This window comes from Patagioenas fasciata, chromosome W (assembly GCF_037038585.1).
Source record: "Patagioenas fasciata isolate bPatFas1 chromosome W, bPatFas1.hap1, whole genome shotgun sequence".
In the NCBI taxonomy this organism is placed as follows: domain Eukaryota; kingdom Metazoa; phylum Chordata; class Aves; order Columbiformes; family Columbidae; genus Patagioenas; species Patagioenas fasciata.
Window position 1 is genome coordinate 1,023,912 of NC_092559.1, and position 15,938 is coordinate 1,039,849.

At 49.3% G+C, this 15,938-nt stretch overlaps 1 protein-coding gene across 17 annotated transcripts in view; it reads left to right on the top strand.

Moving 5' to 3' along the window:
* LOC136114621 (transcription factor 4) overlaps positions 1 to 15,938 on the top strand; it is a 173,996-nt gene that overhangs the window by 78,861 nt on the left and 79,197 nt on the right. For all 17 annotated transcript variants that reach the window (XM_065860020.2, XM_065860024.2, XM_065860021.2 and 14 more), the window contains one exon: positions 7,149 to 7,213. In XM_065860020.2, coding sequence (XP_065716092.1) covers positions 7,149 to 7,213 — 65 coding nt within the window. The remainder of the gene's footprint in view (positions 1 to 7,148; positions 7,214 to 15,938) is intronic.

Genomic DNA, 15,938 nt, shown 5'->3' on the forward strand with positions numbered 1-15,938 from the left:
ACGCGAAGCGAGGAATCGCGTCCTGCCCTGCCGTAGATGCTGTTATTTGGCAGATTACAGAAATCGATGGAGCAATCTGCCTCGGTCTTTTGGTTGGGGTCCAATATTGCGTGAGCTGAGATCAGCGAACAAAAAGCTGGGCTGGTGTTCTCATGGAGGGTGTATATACGTATAGCCGCATATATACACGTGTGTTAGGGAGTAGTTTGGGGTATTTGGGCACCAACGTCGCCTGTTTGAGCGTGAGCGAGTCGGGGGTGACGTGTCCCTGTTGCTCTGAATTTCCTCCCTTTAGCTTGTTCGAGTCAGCTCTGCAGCTTTATTTTAGTATAGGTTTTAGGATTTAATTTTCTTTGCATTTTGATGGTACTGTTTAAGAAAAAAACCCCTCCCTTTGTAATGCTGCTTGCTCTGGCATCATAACATCTCTCTAGGAACCATTACTGTTTACTGCACATCGGTGCACAAATCCTCTTGCATGTCAAAGATCTCTTTCCCTAGCACCGCGCTATGTCTTGGGGTGCCATGCCCTTCACATATTGGGATTAATACCTATAATACCTTCCCTTAGCGTGGTGTCTGTTGTGGACTTTGCCTGGATCAGATGCCGTGTCATTTGTACTATTTTGTGAGCATTATCGCACAAACTTTGCTTAAAATCTCTTGGATTTCTTCCTTATTGTCTGTACTTCACATCTAGCACAAAGCAGAAATAGCTCATTAACATGATACTTCCATTACCGTCGGATGAGACTCTTTGTGATGTAAAACACGCCGTTCAAACCCTCGCGGAAATAAATAGGGTATTTTGCCCGTAGATCCGTACCGGTAAGTGCTGCGCTGTGCAACCCGCCCGGGCCCCCGTGCGTTATTCCCAGATAAGCAACGCGCTGCTGGTTTTGTGTTGGAAGAGGAGAAATCGCAGCCGGACACCCCAACCTTCCCAGCCCGTTCCTGCCTATTCCCTGCCTGTCCCTGCCCGTTCCTGCCTGTTCCTGCTATTCCCTGCCCGTCCCTGCAGCGCCAGCTGTCACACAAAGGGGACAAGGGGCCGAGCCTCCGCCAGCTGTTGGCCAGGGCTCAGATTTACAGCCTTCCGTGAGGAGTCCAAAAAATGGCACTGAATGCTAACAGCGTTTTTCCTTTTCTGCATTTCCTCCTTTTTCTTTTCCCCTCCTCTTTTAAAGAGCTGAGTGTTCAAAAGTTCCGGTAAAATAAAGATGAAAATGTGGGCAGGTGATGTGTTCTGCCAAGGGCAAAAGGGCAGCAAGCCTGTCCGTGGAGGGCACAGCACGTATCGTAGCTATAGGATGTATAGTGTTCATTCATTTATTTCTGTGAGGTTTATCCTCAAATAATTGATAATGATGTACGAGTTTTGGCTTGGTTTGTGTGCTGAAATGAGCCCGGTTTTCAGGTCCCTGAGGGAAAAGCCAGCGGTACTGATGGCCTGGCTGTCAGTGGGGCCCCTGTTGGGAGACCCCCTCAAGCCCCCTCTTCTCCTGCAACCAAACTCAGGCGAGCACAGCAAAACGTTGAATGCAAGAACTATAGATGAAGGCAGAAGGAAACTATTGCCTGATTCTTGGAACAATGCAAATAAGCCCTGCTCTGGCTGATAGCACGAGGGGTTCGTTCTGTACGGCCAAATGTGGAGCTGGACACTTCAGCCCAGAACCTGAGGGCGATCGGGTGCATTGGAGACGCTGGACATCAGAGGCAGCAACCATCCCTTTGCAGAAATGCTAGAAATGCACTAATAAAATTAATAGATTTAAGCAAAATTACAGACCTGAACAGACCCAAATTTGCAGCCATTAAAATTCCAACCCTAATACAATCACCTTATTTATTTCCCCCCCCAGACAAGTTTCCCTTAGTGAATCTAACCAAGAACTAAACCCCGAATGTAGGGCAGCGGAAACCTGAATTAGAATATTCCGGTCCGACTCATCTCTCAAAAAATCTGTCGAACATGAAATGGATGCAAACGTTGAATTGAAGACATTTATAGAAATAGCTCTGCTTCCTTTTGGGTGCAGATGGGAGAGGCGGCTCGTGCCTCTTGCGTGCCCACCCGCGCCAAGGTGCCCCGCTCCGGGGCTTTGTGCTCTGCAACTTGCTTACATTTGCTACTTAATTTGATTAATTTTTCAAAGTGCACCGTGGAGAGGCAAGTGGCTTCTTTATGGATTGATCGGCGATCCTGCGCTGCTTTGATTTGCTGCAGCTCAACAAAAACGCGAACTAAATATTTGGGAAGCAACGGGTTTGGTTTCGTGGACTATTCAGTGGGCTTTTTCTGGAGGTATTTAGAGAGCAGAGGCTTGAGATGCAGTGTTTGTCAGACAACGGGAGCTGCACGTAGTCCTTCCTTTGTCTCTCCCTTGATTGGCATGCACTGTGCCAATTAATTGAAAATATATAGATGTATTTACACACATGAAGTCGTCGCCTCCGATGGCACCGGCGACGCTCTCTGTGCCGTGCCCGAAGAGCAAGGGCGCGTTTGGAAGTTACTGCCCAGCCTTTGTAGGTCAACGTCTTCCATGGAGCTTTGTTTCAATTGTCGGATCATAAAGCCACGGAAGGGTATAGATCGTGTTGTGCGTTCGCAGCGCCGCTAACAAACGGCACATTTTAGCATTTGCTCCTCTAGGTAGCAAAAAATGAATCAGATGTCTGGCAAGATTAGTTATTCATCTCTATTCCAGGCTCTCCCGGTTTTTTTTCCCCTTCTTCTTTTCTCTCTTTTTTTTCCCCTTTTTCCCCGGCTTACAACAAATATTACTAACGGGTACTTTTAGGGTTTAAAATATGGACAACAGTACTCCATGCAGTAAAAGACTTGAACGATTAATGCTACCCTTATGCCTCTTTTGAGTGGTTTTAGCCATGGGGCTTGGCACTGCCACCATTGTCTTTGTGCCAAAAAATATCCGCAGCGGCTGCCGCATTCTAGTACTAGAGGGTTGTCTCGAAAATTCCGCAGTGAATGCGTCGGGCGGCTCCATCGCTGAGACGCTCTCTCTAAACCATCCGAAAACACAGCGAATCCTCGGCTCCTGCGGACCTGCAAAACGCACAGCGCAGGCTGGAGCGTCCGGGTGACTGAAAGCGATGCATAATGTACAGCAAACGTGGAAATTCGGGAGAAGCTTTTGTGTTTGGGAGGACAAATAGTTGCTGAAAGAGCCTACTCTTGCATGTTATCAGCGCTCTCGCAAATTTTATTATCTGAAACAAATGTGCCAGTGAATTTTAAGCAGAAAATCAACATCAAGACTGTAGCTAATTTTAAACGGACGGTTTATACAAAAGATATTCCGCCCCCCCCCCCCCCAAATAAATTGAAATGTCATTACAAAAAGTATGATAATTTCATAATTACGGCTGATAGTGAAAATCTTTGCGTGTGGATCTTTGTAACGGTTTCTTGACTTTTTCATCAATTTGGGGTATTTCTCCTTAATGGAGAAGGCAGATTTCTGGCCGTACGTGGCAACGACAACAAAACCGTAATAAAGTGCGAGGCTTACGCTATCAGAGCGAAACGCGTTTGCCCGTGATCTCCAGAGCTATCTGTTCACTGGTAAAAGTGGATGCTGGAGATGAAATCTTTACAAGGAGCATAATCCTAAATAAAAAATAGAGAAAAGAAGTCAATCTCCTGCTGGCTGCTGTGCCGCTTTGGTACCTCGCAGACTTCGACAGAGTCCTGGACGAGTGCCCATTGATGTCATGGAAACACTCAAATTACTGAGAATGATTCATGTCTATGCTGTTCTCTTATCCTCCCCCACACAAATAGAAGTAGATTTTAACCCTGACAACTTGTAATTTGCAGCGGGTTTATTTTTGTATCTGGATAAATATTTTTTAACAACTGAAATTAAGATGAGGCTGCCTGTGTGTGATACGATAGAAAAGGAGGTTGCGGTGCCCGGGCAGCAGCCGGAGGCGCCTTCCTTCCCCGTGCCTCGTGTGCCGCTTGTGCTCGGTGCCTCGACCCTGCCTCTCGGTTGGGGTTTATCCTCGCCGCTTGTTATCCACATCCACTTTCGGGCCCTCTTGGGGCCATGGGAAGCAGCACACGGAGCTCCGAGACGTTTTGTGTCCAGAGCTCGGCGTCGGACCCGCAGATCCACGAGGAAAATGTCGTTGGTGTTTCAGTCTTCGGTGCTCGGAACCCGAGCGGGGCTGTGGGGCGGGTGATCCGGCGTTTCTGTATAACAAGTGCTTTCCAAAGTTAGTACATGTGCAATCACCAAATAGGTTTTGGACGTTCCTGTGTGTAAGTAACTATGTGGAAGGCAACCGAGCAACAAAAGCAACCCTTACATTGTTATGGGGGGCAAGATGATTGGTTTATTCCAAACCACTCACCATAGTCAAACTTTCTCAATAATACCTCCAAACGGCCATCAAACCCCGGAGCGGTGTTAAAAGGAAAGGCTTGTGGAGTCAGTGTGGCCACAGCCATTTGGGAATGATTAAAATCACCTCCATCATCCTTTGTGTAACGATGGGCGGGCTCTGTATGGAGCAGGGCTGTGGGGACCCCGGAACGGGCGGGCCGGGGGTGTTGTCACTGCCATGGTGTGCAGTGTCTCACTGCCATGGTGTGCCGTGTCTCATTGCCATGGTGTGCAGTGTCACATTGCCATGGTGTGCAGTGTCTCGCTGCCATGGTGTGCAGTGTCACATTGCCATGGTGTGCAGTGTCTCACTGCCATGGTGTGCAGTGTCTCACTGCCATGGTGTGCAGTGTCTCGCTGCCATGGTGTGCAGTGTCACATTGCCATGGTGTGCAGTGTCTCGCTGCCATGGTGTGCAGTGTCACATTGCCATGGTGTGCAGTGTCTCGCTGCCATGGTGTGCAGTGTCTCATTGCCATGGTGTGCAGTGTCTCGCTGCCATGGTGTGCAGTGTCTCACTGCCATGGTGTGCAGTGTCTCACTGCCATGGTGTACAGTGTCTCACTGCCATGGTGTGCAGTGTCTCACTGCCATGGTGTACAGTGTCTCACTGCCATGGTGTGCAGTGTCTCACTGCCATGGTGTGCAGTGTCACATTGCCATGGTGTGCAGTGTCTCACTGCCATGGTGTGCAGTGTCTCGCTGCCATGGTGTGCAGTGTCTCGCTGCCATGGTGTGCCGTGTCTCACTGCCATGGTGTGCAGTGTCTCGCTGCCATGGTGTGCAGTGTCTCATTGCCATGGTGTGCCGTGTCTCACTGCCATGGTGTGCAGTGTCACATTGCCATGGTGTGCAGTGTCTCACTGCCATGGTGTGCAGTGTCACATTGCCATGGTGTGCAGTGTCTCACTGCCATGGTGTGCCGTGTCTCATTGCCATGGTGTGCCGTGTCTCAGTGCCATGGTGTGCAGTGTCTCACTGCCATGGTGTGCCGTGTCTCATTGCCATGGTGTGCAGTGTCACATTGCCATGGTGTGCCGTGTCTCACTGCCATGGTGTGCAGTGTCTCATTGCCATGGTGTGCCGTGTCTCACTGCCATGGTGTGCAGTGTCTCACTGCCATGGTGTGCAGTGTCACATTGCCATGGTGTGCCGTGTCTCACTGCCATGGTGTGCAGTGTCTCACTGCCATGGTGTGCAGTGTCTCACTGCCATGGTGTGCCGTGTCTCATTGCCATGGTGTGCCGTGTCTCACTGCCATGGTGTGCAGTGTCTCACTGCCATGGTGTGCAGTGTCACACTGCCATGGTGTGCAGTGTCACATTGCCATGGTGTGCAGTGTCTCACTGCCATGGTGTGCAGTGTCTCACTGCCATGGTGTGCAGTGTCTCACTGCCATGGTGTGCCATGTCTCACTGCCATGGTGTGCCGTGTCTCACTGCCATGGTGTGCAGTGTCACATTGCCATGGTGTGCCGTGTCTCACTGCCATGGTGTGCAGTGTCTCACTGCCATGGTGTGCCGTGTCTCACTGCCATGGTGTGCAGTGTCTCGCTGCCATGGTGTGCCGTGTCTCACTGCCATGGTGTGCCGTGTCTCACTGCCATGGTGTGCAGTGTCTCACTGCCATGGTGTGCAGTGTCACATTGCCATGGTGTGCAGTGTCTCATTGCCATGGTGTGCAGTGTCACACTGCCATGGTGTGCAGTGTCTCACTGCCATGGTGTGCAGTGTCTCACTGCCATGGTGTGCAGTGTCTCATTGCCATGGTGTGCCGTGTCTCAGTGCCATGGTGTGCAGTGTCTCACTGCCATGGTGTGCCGTGTCTCATTGCCATGGTGTGCAGTGTCACATTGCCATGGTGTGCCGTGTCTCACTGCCATGGTGTGCAGTGTCTCACTGCCATGGTGTGCAGTGTCTCACTGTCATGGTGTGCCATATCTCATTGCCATGGTGTGCAGTGTCTCACTGCCATGGTGTGCCGTGTCTCACTGTCATGGTGTGCGATATCTCACTGCCATGGTGTGCCGTGTCTCACGGCTTGGGTGTCTTGGGGACGTGGGGTGCGCAGCCAGGGACCAACAGCAGCTGCTCCCTGGGTTTTATACCCCAGCCTACAATAAAAACTTGGGTTTTACGAGTGGTTTTTACTGTGTTCTGTGGCTGTTTTGTTAGATAATGCCTCCCCCCATGCTTCTCCTCAGCGAAGGGTGGTCTTTTAGTGGCAATATGTTTTGTATCAGCCCTCTTGACTGCTCTTTGTCTCCGGAGCACGTGGTGCGGTGCTGCTCAGCCATGACTTAATGCTTTGCAGAAACCACCTCTTCCCTTCTTGATTTCACTCGAGTCTGCCCATTCAGACCTCAAAGAACCTTTCTTTTCCTTTGTCAATATGGCAGCACTGTAACGGGTGCTGCAAGTCAGGCTGCTGGAGCCGAGTGTTAAAGGCTTCCTGGGAAAAAAGGAGGCAAAGAAAGGGTATTTAGGGCTGGCAGAGCTTCTCGGTGGTTGTTGGGCCCCGTTCCGGAGCGAGTGGTGAATGTGTCCCAGGTGTAAATTCCATCCCCACTTTTGTCCAGGGGGGATTTGCTCCTGGGAAGGATGTGGATCTGGAACCCAGCAGCTCCACATGGGATGAACATCATATAAAGTGCTCAGAGATGCTATATATATATATGTGTGTATATCTTCTTCTATCCGTTATACATACCTTTTCTTTTGTTTTTAACAGGTAAAACAGAAAGGGGTTCCTACTCATCCTATGGAAGAGATTCGAATTTACAAGGTTGCCACCAGGTAAGTGACAGTCTTGTGCTAAATACCCTGAGAAATGAGGTTTGCCCTTGGAGCTGTGCATCCCGGGGCCAGGCCCATCCTGAGCGGACGTGCGTTTCTTAGAACCGGGCTTTATTTATTTGCAAATGCGGGTTTTAAGGCTCTTAGAGCCGGGACGTTTACTGGAGACCATTGGTGGTGGGGTTGGCGTGACTGGGGAGGACTGGGGACCACGGTGTGGGGTGTGCGGGACCGCTCGAGGACCCCTGTCAGCCCCCAGCTCCGGGTGGCTCCCGCCGTAAATCCCAGTTTTCAGAGAATCTGTATGATGTTGTGTGAAAACAAGGTTGTATTGAGGGATAAAAATGTCTGTGAAAATATGATTTGTTGTCCCTTTTTGTTTCTGAATTGGTTTTGGCTGGAAGTCAAGGCCAGCAGGCTAACAGCAAAGCCGTCTCAAGGGAAGCACGCGTGAGCTAGGAAAATAAGAGTAGTTTAATTCAATAATAAACGCCGATGCGATACAAAGGTATAGCGCGTGTGCGTGCGCCTCTCTGCACCCTGCATTTGCATACTTTTAAGTCTCCGGAGAAAGTCTGAGTCTAAAAATACTATCAATAGCCAAAAGTCTGTGCTTTGTTTCAAGACAATTGATTTTTTTAAAAGACGCTTTCTTTTTAATTCCAATAGCAATATTAATCGCGTGCTTCAATTCGTTTTGTTCTTGAAGAGTGCTGGGTTTCTTTTCCTTTCTCTAAGTGCAGTGGCTTCACACTTTGGAAAACTATGGAAAGAATTTAATAGCCTTCTTAATATTCAACGCTTTATAATGTTCTTAATCTGCCAGGAAATGAGAACAAACCCAAACCGTGATAAGCAGAGCAGATAAGTCCAGAAGATAACGTGTAACTGCCTTCACCCGGTCCAAAGCAGCCATAGGAGCTCTTAATTAGTTTTAGTTGCCATTTCTAGCGTTGGGGATGTTGTCCCCATATTGTCCCCAGCGTTTTGCTGTGCTGAGGACGCCATCCGGGTGCCGGAGAAGATGCAGTGCCGGGGTTGTGATGCCGGAGTTTATGCCGTTATTTCCTGAGCAATAGCAATGAACAACCACGTTTTACACTTTGGACCAGCTCAGGCTGGACAGTCACTGTCAGGATGGATCCCCAGCGCTCTGGGCGTCTGTGGGGTCAATGGAGAAAACCCTTCCGACCCACTCGCCCTTTCTGCGGTGTCATCCGTGAAAATTTGAGGAAAATTAGGAAAATATAAGTGCAGATAGTAAGGATTCCGATCCACGGAATAGGGTCGCTCTTTCTGCCGTGTGCATCCGCTTTCTTGAAGGGCAATGGAAAAGTGGGCGAAGCAAATGACCAGCGCCCAGACAAGAAAGATATTTCTAAAATAAGAACCTCTCGAATTCCTGAAAGGTTCAGCAGGAATAATGCTTAATGCCGAGGCTGCACCATCTGTTCCCTGTTTTCCAGCCTGCAGTACTATCAGGATCCACCAAATTATTAACGAGCATGAACATTCAGGCTTAAAAGGAAGTGAAAAGCTGCAAGCCCGTTGCAGGATTTCTAGGGCGTGCTTTCACACGTATTAAGGAAGATGAGCTTATCTAGACGGGAGCTAGTGTAGAAAAGCGGTGGAAGTCCAGGGCGGCCTCGGCGGTGCCGTAGGGGGTGGCCGAGCATCCCGCAGCCCCACTGATCCCAGCTCCCTTTGCCAAAGCCCGGGAGGAACGTGCAGATTTCATTGATATCTGCGAGGTAAATCGCTCCCTCCAGATGTGATGCATTGCTCGCAGTAGATGAGTTCCTGCAACAATTAAGGGAAACTAAATACCTAACGATATTGAACTCGCTACCTATTAATCTTGGGGTAGGGAAGAGCCCATTGAGGTCTCTCCAGCGCCGGGAGAGGTTGGATACGCAGCCACACGTTCACCAAGAGATGGTTTCTATTTGTGAACCTCGGGCCCGCTTGGGCTCTCACTGAAAACCCCCGCAAATACAACACTGATTACAGTGGGAATGGAGGAGAATGCGGCTCGGGAACCATTTAATTCCATTAGAGAGGAGTCATCTAAGAAACACGTACCCAGGTTGTTGTCAAGACGCTTCTGAAAAACTGGCTTCATTGAAGTTAATGACAAAAATCTCATTTCGTTCAGTGCAGTCAGGATTTTGCATGTTGTCTTAATTCTGTGCTATTTATTGCTTCCCCGAAGATCAATTTTTTATATATATATATATATTGTGCTGGTTTTGGGGGAGATTAACAAAGCAGTAGTATTTAAAAAACCCCATACCTACTTGATTTCTCTACCTTTGCTCTGGTTTGGTGTGTTTGGTATCACTGGTTGGATACCCAGCTGGTGAGTGAGGGTCTGCAAATGCGTAGTAACAGATACTTCGGTTTTAAGGTGTTTTAACTTAAAGCAAAGTCCCCAAATCCTAAGATGACTTATTTTTACTACTAAGTCTTTCAGAGAGCGAGTCTAAATGTTGGTTTTGGATGTACCGGTTTACTTGGTGTTCAAGAAATACTCTGGGAGGCCAGTTGGAACCGTCCCCTTGGGAAAAGCTGCCTCTGGAATGAAGTGTTAAGGTACAACCTAGTGGAGTTATGCAAGCTCAGCCAGCTATTTTTTCCCTTTTATTTCTTTTTAATAAAGCACAACTACTGCCAAAACATAGTAAACTTCACCCAGGCTGAGATCATACACACCAGCCTGATTCACGAGTCCACGGGAAGGGGGAAGGCCAACCAGAGTGACACGGGCATGGTGTGGAGCTTGGGCTTTATGCAGCTTCAGGTCGAACAAGCGGCATTTTGTGCAGGAATCTTGCTGGGAAAGCCGCAAATGGGTGCAATGGAAAGGAAAGTGCAGGTGGATGAGCTGAACCCACTGCTGGAGAACGGAGATCTCAGCCGGCACCAAGAGGGGATGCACACAAACATCTATGGCCCATGTTCTCTTTCCTTCCAGAAGCGCCGGGACTTCTTCTGCTGGGAGTTATTGAATTGTTGCAACATCTCTAATTATGTGAAAAGGAGTCCAGCAAGGGAAAAAACAAACAAACCAAACCAGGAGGGGTTATATTTTTATCTGATACGTCCTTCTTCAGTGTGAGATGGAGACTAATGCGTATGCTGAGATGAGGCTTCTGGTTCAAGCCGCTAAAGGGCGGCTGTTAGAGGAATAACGGCGGCACCGCGGCCGCTCCCGTGCTCTCGGTTGTCCTGAATTTCGCCAGGAGCGCCTTCTCCGGTGTCTCACAGAGCACTTTGGGGCTGGTTTCCCTTTCCCATCCCATGGAAACGCCGGCGGAGCCGGGTCGCGGCTGCCGATGGGGAAGGCGTGAGGCGAGGCGCGGAGCCACCGCTTCTCCTTTGTGCTTCGTTCATGAACGGCAGGGCAAAGAACCCCGCTTTATTGGCATTGTATACAATAAGTTATTAAATTTCATCTCTGTAATACACCTGCAGTAAAATAACAAAACATTACTGCACTTAAGGAACATGTGTGTGTGTTGCAGCGTTCCACCCCTCCCTTCCAAACAGCTGCTTACGGATTTCAAGATCCATTGTATGTATTCCCCAGAGCCCACCTCTAATAATCGAGACACATCTGCCATTGCACTATTATAGGCATATGTAGGTTTATTGAAAACTATACCTGTATATAAAAAAATTAAATAACTCCTACCTCAATTAAATTGGCAAGCTACCTTTTCTGAAGATCATATTGCAGACCTCTGGAGACACTGCGAGTTCATTTTCTTCTTCTGTTACAAATTACTCAGTGTTTTTTTGCTTAGTCAAATAACCAGGTTTCCTTGCGTTTCGATGGCAAGATTCCTTTGGCTGTAACAATTTCTCCTTCGTCCTCCCTCCCTATCAAACCGCAGAAAGCTGTGCTAATGTGATAAAGCCGCTGGGGTTGGTGGTCAAAGCCCCATGGAGTTCCATGGGGCTGGGAAGCCCCATTTCCCCCGGTAACTTTAACACGTTTGTGGTTGGGGAAGATTCACCTCTCTTGCGGTTTCTGCTCAAGCATCTCGCTTTGGGAGCTGGAATCACTGCTCCTGCTCCAGAAATTAGTTCTAGCGCCCATAAACCATCCTCTTGTGATCGTGGGCACGTTGTGGATTAATGTTTTGGATGTTACGGCACTAAAATAATGACATAAGAGATAAAATTTCCATGTTAATCAAATGTATTAAAGGAACAGACTTAAGTTCAGATGTCTGAATGGCTCATTTAGCAGAGTTCCTCATGCATCCAGAAAGACACGGTTTCATTGTCCATATCATAATTGAAGCAACGCTAAAACCCAACGCTGCAATTTGGTGCTAAAAGGAACGCTTTCCTCTTAGCCCTTCGGATCAAATGTTAAGCCGAGGACTATTTTGTTGGAAGCGAGCATTCCAAGGGCACCTTTCTGGAGCTTATAACCTGGCAACAGAATCACAGTGCGATCCGTAAGGTGCGGTAATGGCTTTGTGCCGTGCTTGAGTGCTGAGGGGAGCTCGGTTTGCCTCGGCGGGCGCTGCCGTGCGGCTGGAGGCGATGGGAAGGGAAGGATGCAACTGCTGCTATACCACGGGTTGTGCCAGTTCGGCTGTGCTTGGGGTTGAGGGGACACCCCACCAAAGGTGGGCTGTGCTTTGGCTACTTCTGGCCGCTTTCAGGGCTCAGAGTTGCCCGTGGAGAGCCGTGGCACAAGGGGACAGCGGGGACGCTCTCCTTGGCACGCAAGCCAAGCTTTGGCAGGCTTTGCTAATGGGAATCAGCCCTCAAAAGCAAAACCCTGCAGCCGTTTTCCTGGCGTTCTTGGTGCGAGCCGTGGCAGGTGTCACCGTGCGTTGTTTCGCCAGGGTGACCGTGTCCTTGGTGGCCAGCCGGGTGTTCACATCTCGTGGTGAGCTCCTGTTCCTCTGCCCCGCTCCATTAACCAGCCAACTTCTCTCTGCGTTCTGGTTCTGTTAGATGATCCGGCACGCTCAGTTCAAGCAAGTTCTGAAGAAAAATGGCACTTTTGGGCCTAACAGAAGTGTGTATGGGTGTGAGGACAAGGTTGCAGTGTCACTGCAGACACTAAGGTTTAGAGCTTTGCTTGCAGAACTGCTGATGTTGGCATCTCGGAGGTCACCTTGTCCAAGCCCTCCAGATAAACTGCGCTGCCCAGGACCATGTCCTATGGGTTCTGAGCATCTCCAAGAACAGAATCATTGTATCACAGATGGTTTGGGTTGGAGGGACCTTCCCAGCTTCCCCCACAAGCAGGGCCATCTTCACCAGCTCAGGTTGCTCAGAGCCCCCAGACCCCACCTTCTCCAGGGACCCTCTTTGGCCACCCTTGGTGGAAAAGTGGGGTTTGTGTTGAAGTGAATTCTCGTGTTCCAGGCTGTGCCCGTTGCCTCCATTGCCAAGTGCGTTGTGTCGCTGGCTTGCAGAGGTCCAGTAACAGAGCTTGTCCCAGTCCGGACCGGGGTCTCGGCATCACCTGCTGCACACAGAAGTAAAGAGGTTACTTGAGACGTTGTTTTCTTCAGGTGGCCATCGTGCTGGTGTCCCGCGGTGGCCGGGCCCTTGGGCGGCGCTCTCGCCTTATTTCCAACAGACCGTTGCCAGTCGCCTTTTTACTGCCCAGAAGTTGCTCCGTTCTGCCAGCACCGCCTTTGACATGTGGTTACCTGCTGCTCTGCAGGGGAATGAAAAGCATCTTTAATCACACTTAATTACCATGCGACTGCAGGCAGGAACTTCACATCCAGAACAGCTCAAGATGGAGAAAGCAGATCTTGCACGAGCACAGACACAGAGCACTACCTATCGAAATCATCGCTATTTTCAGAACAGGCGCTACGTACAACATTTAATCAGGATCTGTATTTTCTACAACTGCGATTAATTCGTTTCTACCAGTCGCCAAATTTCTCTCATTTTGCAAACTTTGCAGTATTTCCAGTTGAGACTGAAGCGATCGCTGAGTTGTCTGGATCTATTGTTTACATCTTGCAGGGGCTAATAATTGTATTTTGAGTCACTGAAATGCCAAAGTAAGTAGTTTAATACTTGGATAGAGTGAAAAAGAGAGCAGATTATTGTTGCTGCATTGCTGTGGAGTTGCTGCCCCGTTTCGCTGCATCCTCCCTGGGAGGGTCCAGCCCTACACGACCCACCAGCTGGGTATTTTTAAGGGCTCTGACATTCGGGCAAACTGATTTTCACAGCAATCCCTTTAACCTGTCTCGCGAATAGCTGGAGGAACAAAGGGATGTGTTGAGATCCTGCTGGAATGTCTGTGTTTGGCCACGGCAGCGTGTCCCCTGGGCTCCGGTCCCGGCCTCAGCCCTGGCGTCGGCGCTGACCTGCGCCGTGCGTGCTCTTAGGAGCCGCTCTAGATACGCTCCCCTTGTTACGTGATTCATTCCTTGGCTTCCTGGCTTGAGAAAAGGAGCAATTACTTTTGACAGGTAGAGATTTCAGGGAATGCATGAGGATATGAATCCTACCCGCTATTTACGTGTGGAAGAACTAGAAACAATGACTAAGTTCTGCTCTTAAAGAGAGCAGAAATCCCTCTGATACCTCAGGCACACGAGCAGCGATGGCTGCGGAGCTACCGTGGAGCATCCCCTGCCGCTTTCCTCCCCCTTGCTCTGGAGATGCTTTCCCAGCTGCTTTTAATTGGGCATTAAGACATTTATACAGGGGAACCAAGTGCTTCCAGGATTTGGGTCCCCATGTCCCGCGTGGCATTTTTAAAGCATTTCCCGCCCCGCTGTGGCTCTGCAAAGCGCCCAGTGCTGGTGCCCGTAGGCAGGTTCGTGGTGCTGCGGCAGGTGAGCCGTGTGCGCCAGGCGTTGCCGCGCCGCGTTCGGCGGCAACGGAGAAGTGAATATTTCTATTCCGCTCTGAAGTTAATGACAGAGTGTAGCCATCTGTCTGCATGTTTATAGGTCTGCCTTTGTTGGTTTAACTATTTTCTTGCTTTGAAAACGGATCCTGGTTGAGTGTCAGGAGAAAACGGTTTTTTGAATAGTAAATATGCGGCCCATGCTGCAGTTCGAATTACGGGTATTTCCCACATCCTTGTCTTTCAAAAGTGTCTGGGGAAAAATACATATAAAGCCTAATAAAAACCAACTATATCACTGAAATAGAACTCACATGGCTATTTCCCTGTCTCCTATTTTCCATACTCTGTAACGTACAGTGTTACCTTTCCACTGGATAGCAAGGTGCCGTGGCAAATCCAGTTTTTAGAGAGTTATATATGTATTATTTCATATGAGGCAAAGAAATGGCGATGAACTGCCCAGCATATTATGGCTATCTCTAGAGCAAATGAGCACCGAGGTGCTTGGTGGTGCTTTACCGTCCCACCCATGCCATGGGGGCGATGGCTCCGGCGCCTTCCCAGCGTAGCCTTAGCGTCTCTGTTGGGGCAAGAAGATGCGAAATAGGTTGTTCCCGCAGTTTGAAAGTCCCGCTTGCCTTCTTGGCCCTGAGAAGAGCTGGGACTTTGCTCTCCCTGCTGCATTTTGACGGAAAAGCGCTGGTTTTGCTGGTTCACGTTGAAATTGCTGATAGTCCTTGCCCAAGCAAATGGTGGCAACGCACACCAGTGTGAGTCTGCATCATTCCCATCTATTCATTTACTCATTGCTGATCTTCTGAAAAAAACTGGTGTTTCCTTATTTTCGTAAACGAGGGAACTTTAACTAATTAAGCACCATTCCGAAGCTGAGCGATGCTGGATCATTTGGGGACCTGCAGATATTCTGAGGATAATGATTTTTTTCCCTGTAAAATCTTGCTTCTCCATCAAAAATGAGCCGGTGTTGATCTTCCAGGCTGATGAATAAAGAACAACATGAGGCACTTAAAGTATTTAGCGTGGGTTCTGTTATTTTTATGGACCTGGAAGTTTCTTTGGTCTCTCGGTTGTTTTCACGGCAACTTTTCTTTGGTTAAAAATATTACTAACATAATTAACAGAAAAAAAAAAAACACCGTTTTGCATGCATTTGAACCTCTGTAAGCCTTCCCTGTGTTCTCGTTTTCAAAGGGAAAGCAATAATTCTATCATTAGAAATGGGAATTCAGCCACGCCGCACCTTCCGCAGGCACAGGGCCGGGGCTGTTCCGGCGGAGCGCCAGGGCTCGTGTAAGCCGCTTGTAGCGGGGCCGCCATTGCCTTGTTAGGCTAACGGGGCCGGGTTTAGGGGTGTCATAACTTGCCAGGGAGGGACGTTTTGAAGCAAGCCGTGGTAGGACATCGGCGAACCGAAGGAAAGCGAACGAGGCGGCTCTTTGGTGTTTTTGGCGGGGAAAAGCGGTGCAGAAGCGCGGTCCGAGCGCGGCGTTCAGCGCTCCATCCCCAGCACACGCGGCGCGCTGGGGGCGCCGGACACAGCGCCCACGTGGAGGTGTCCTTTGCCTGTTCATCTTGTGTGCGGGGAGGTGCTGTGGGAAACGGGGACGCCAGGACACGCGTTCCGTAACGTAGGGAGCGGTTCTGATATATATACTGGCAAACACCGCGTTTTTCTGGTTGTGATTCAACCCTGATCGTCTTTACGCTGCCCGTTTTTTACCGTACATCGGTATCCTGATATTGTGCGCTTTTTTATAGCCGAAGTGTCTTACCGTATGTACATAGCTTGTGTTTTTGAGCGGAATAGCTCCAGAGGGATGTTTGAAATGAATCGGGAAGCTGTTGCGGGTG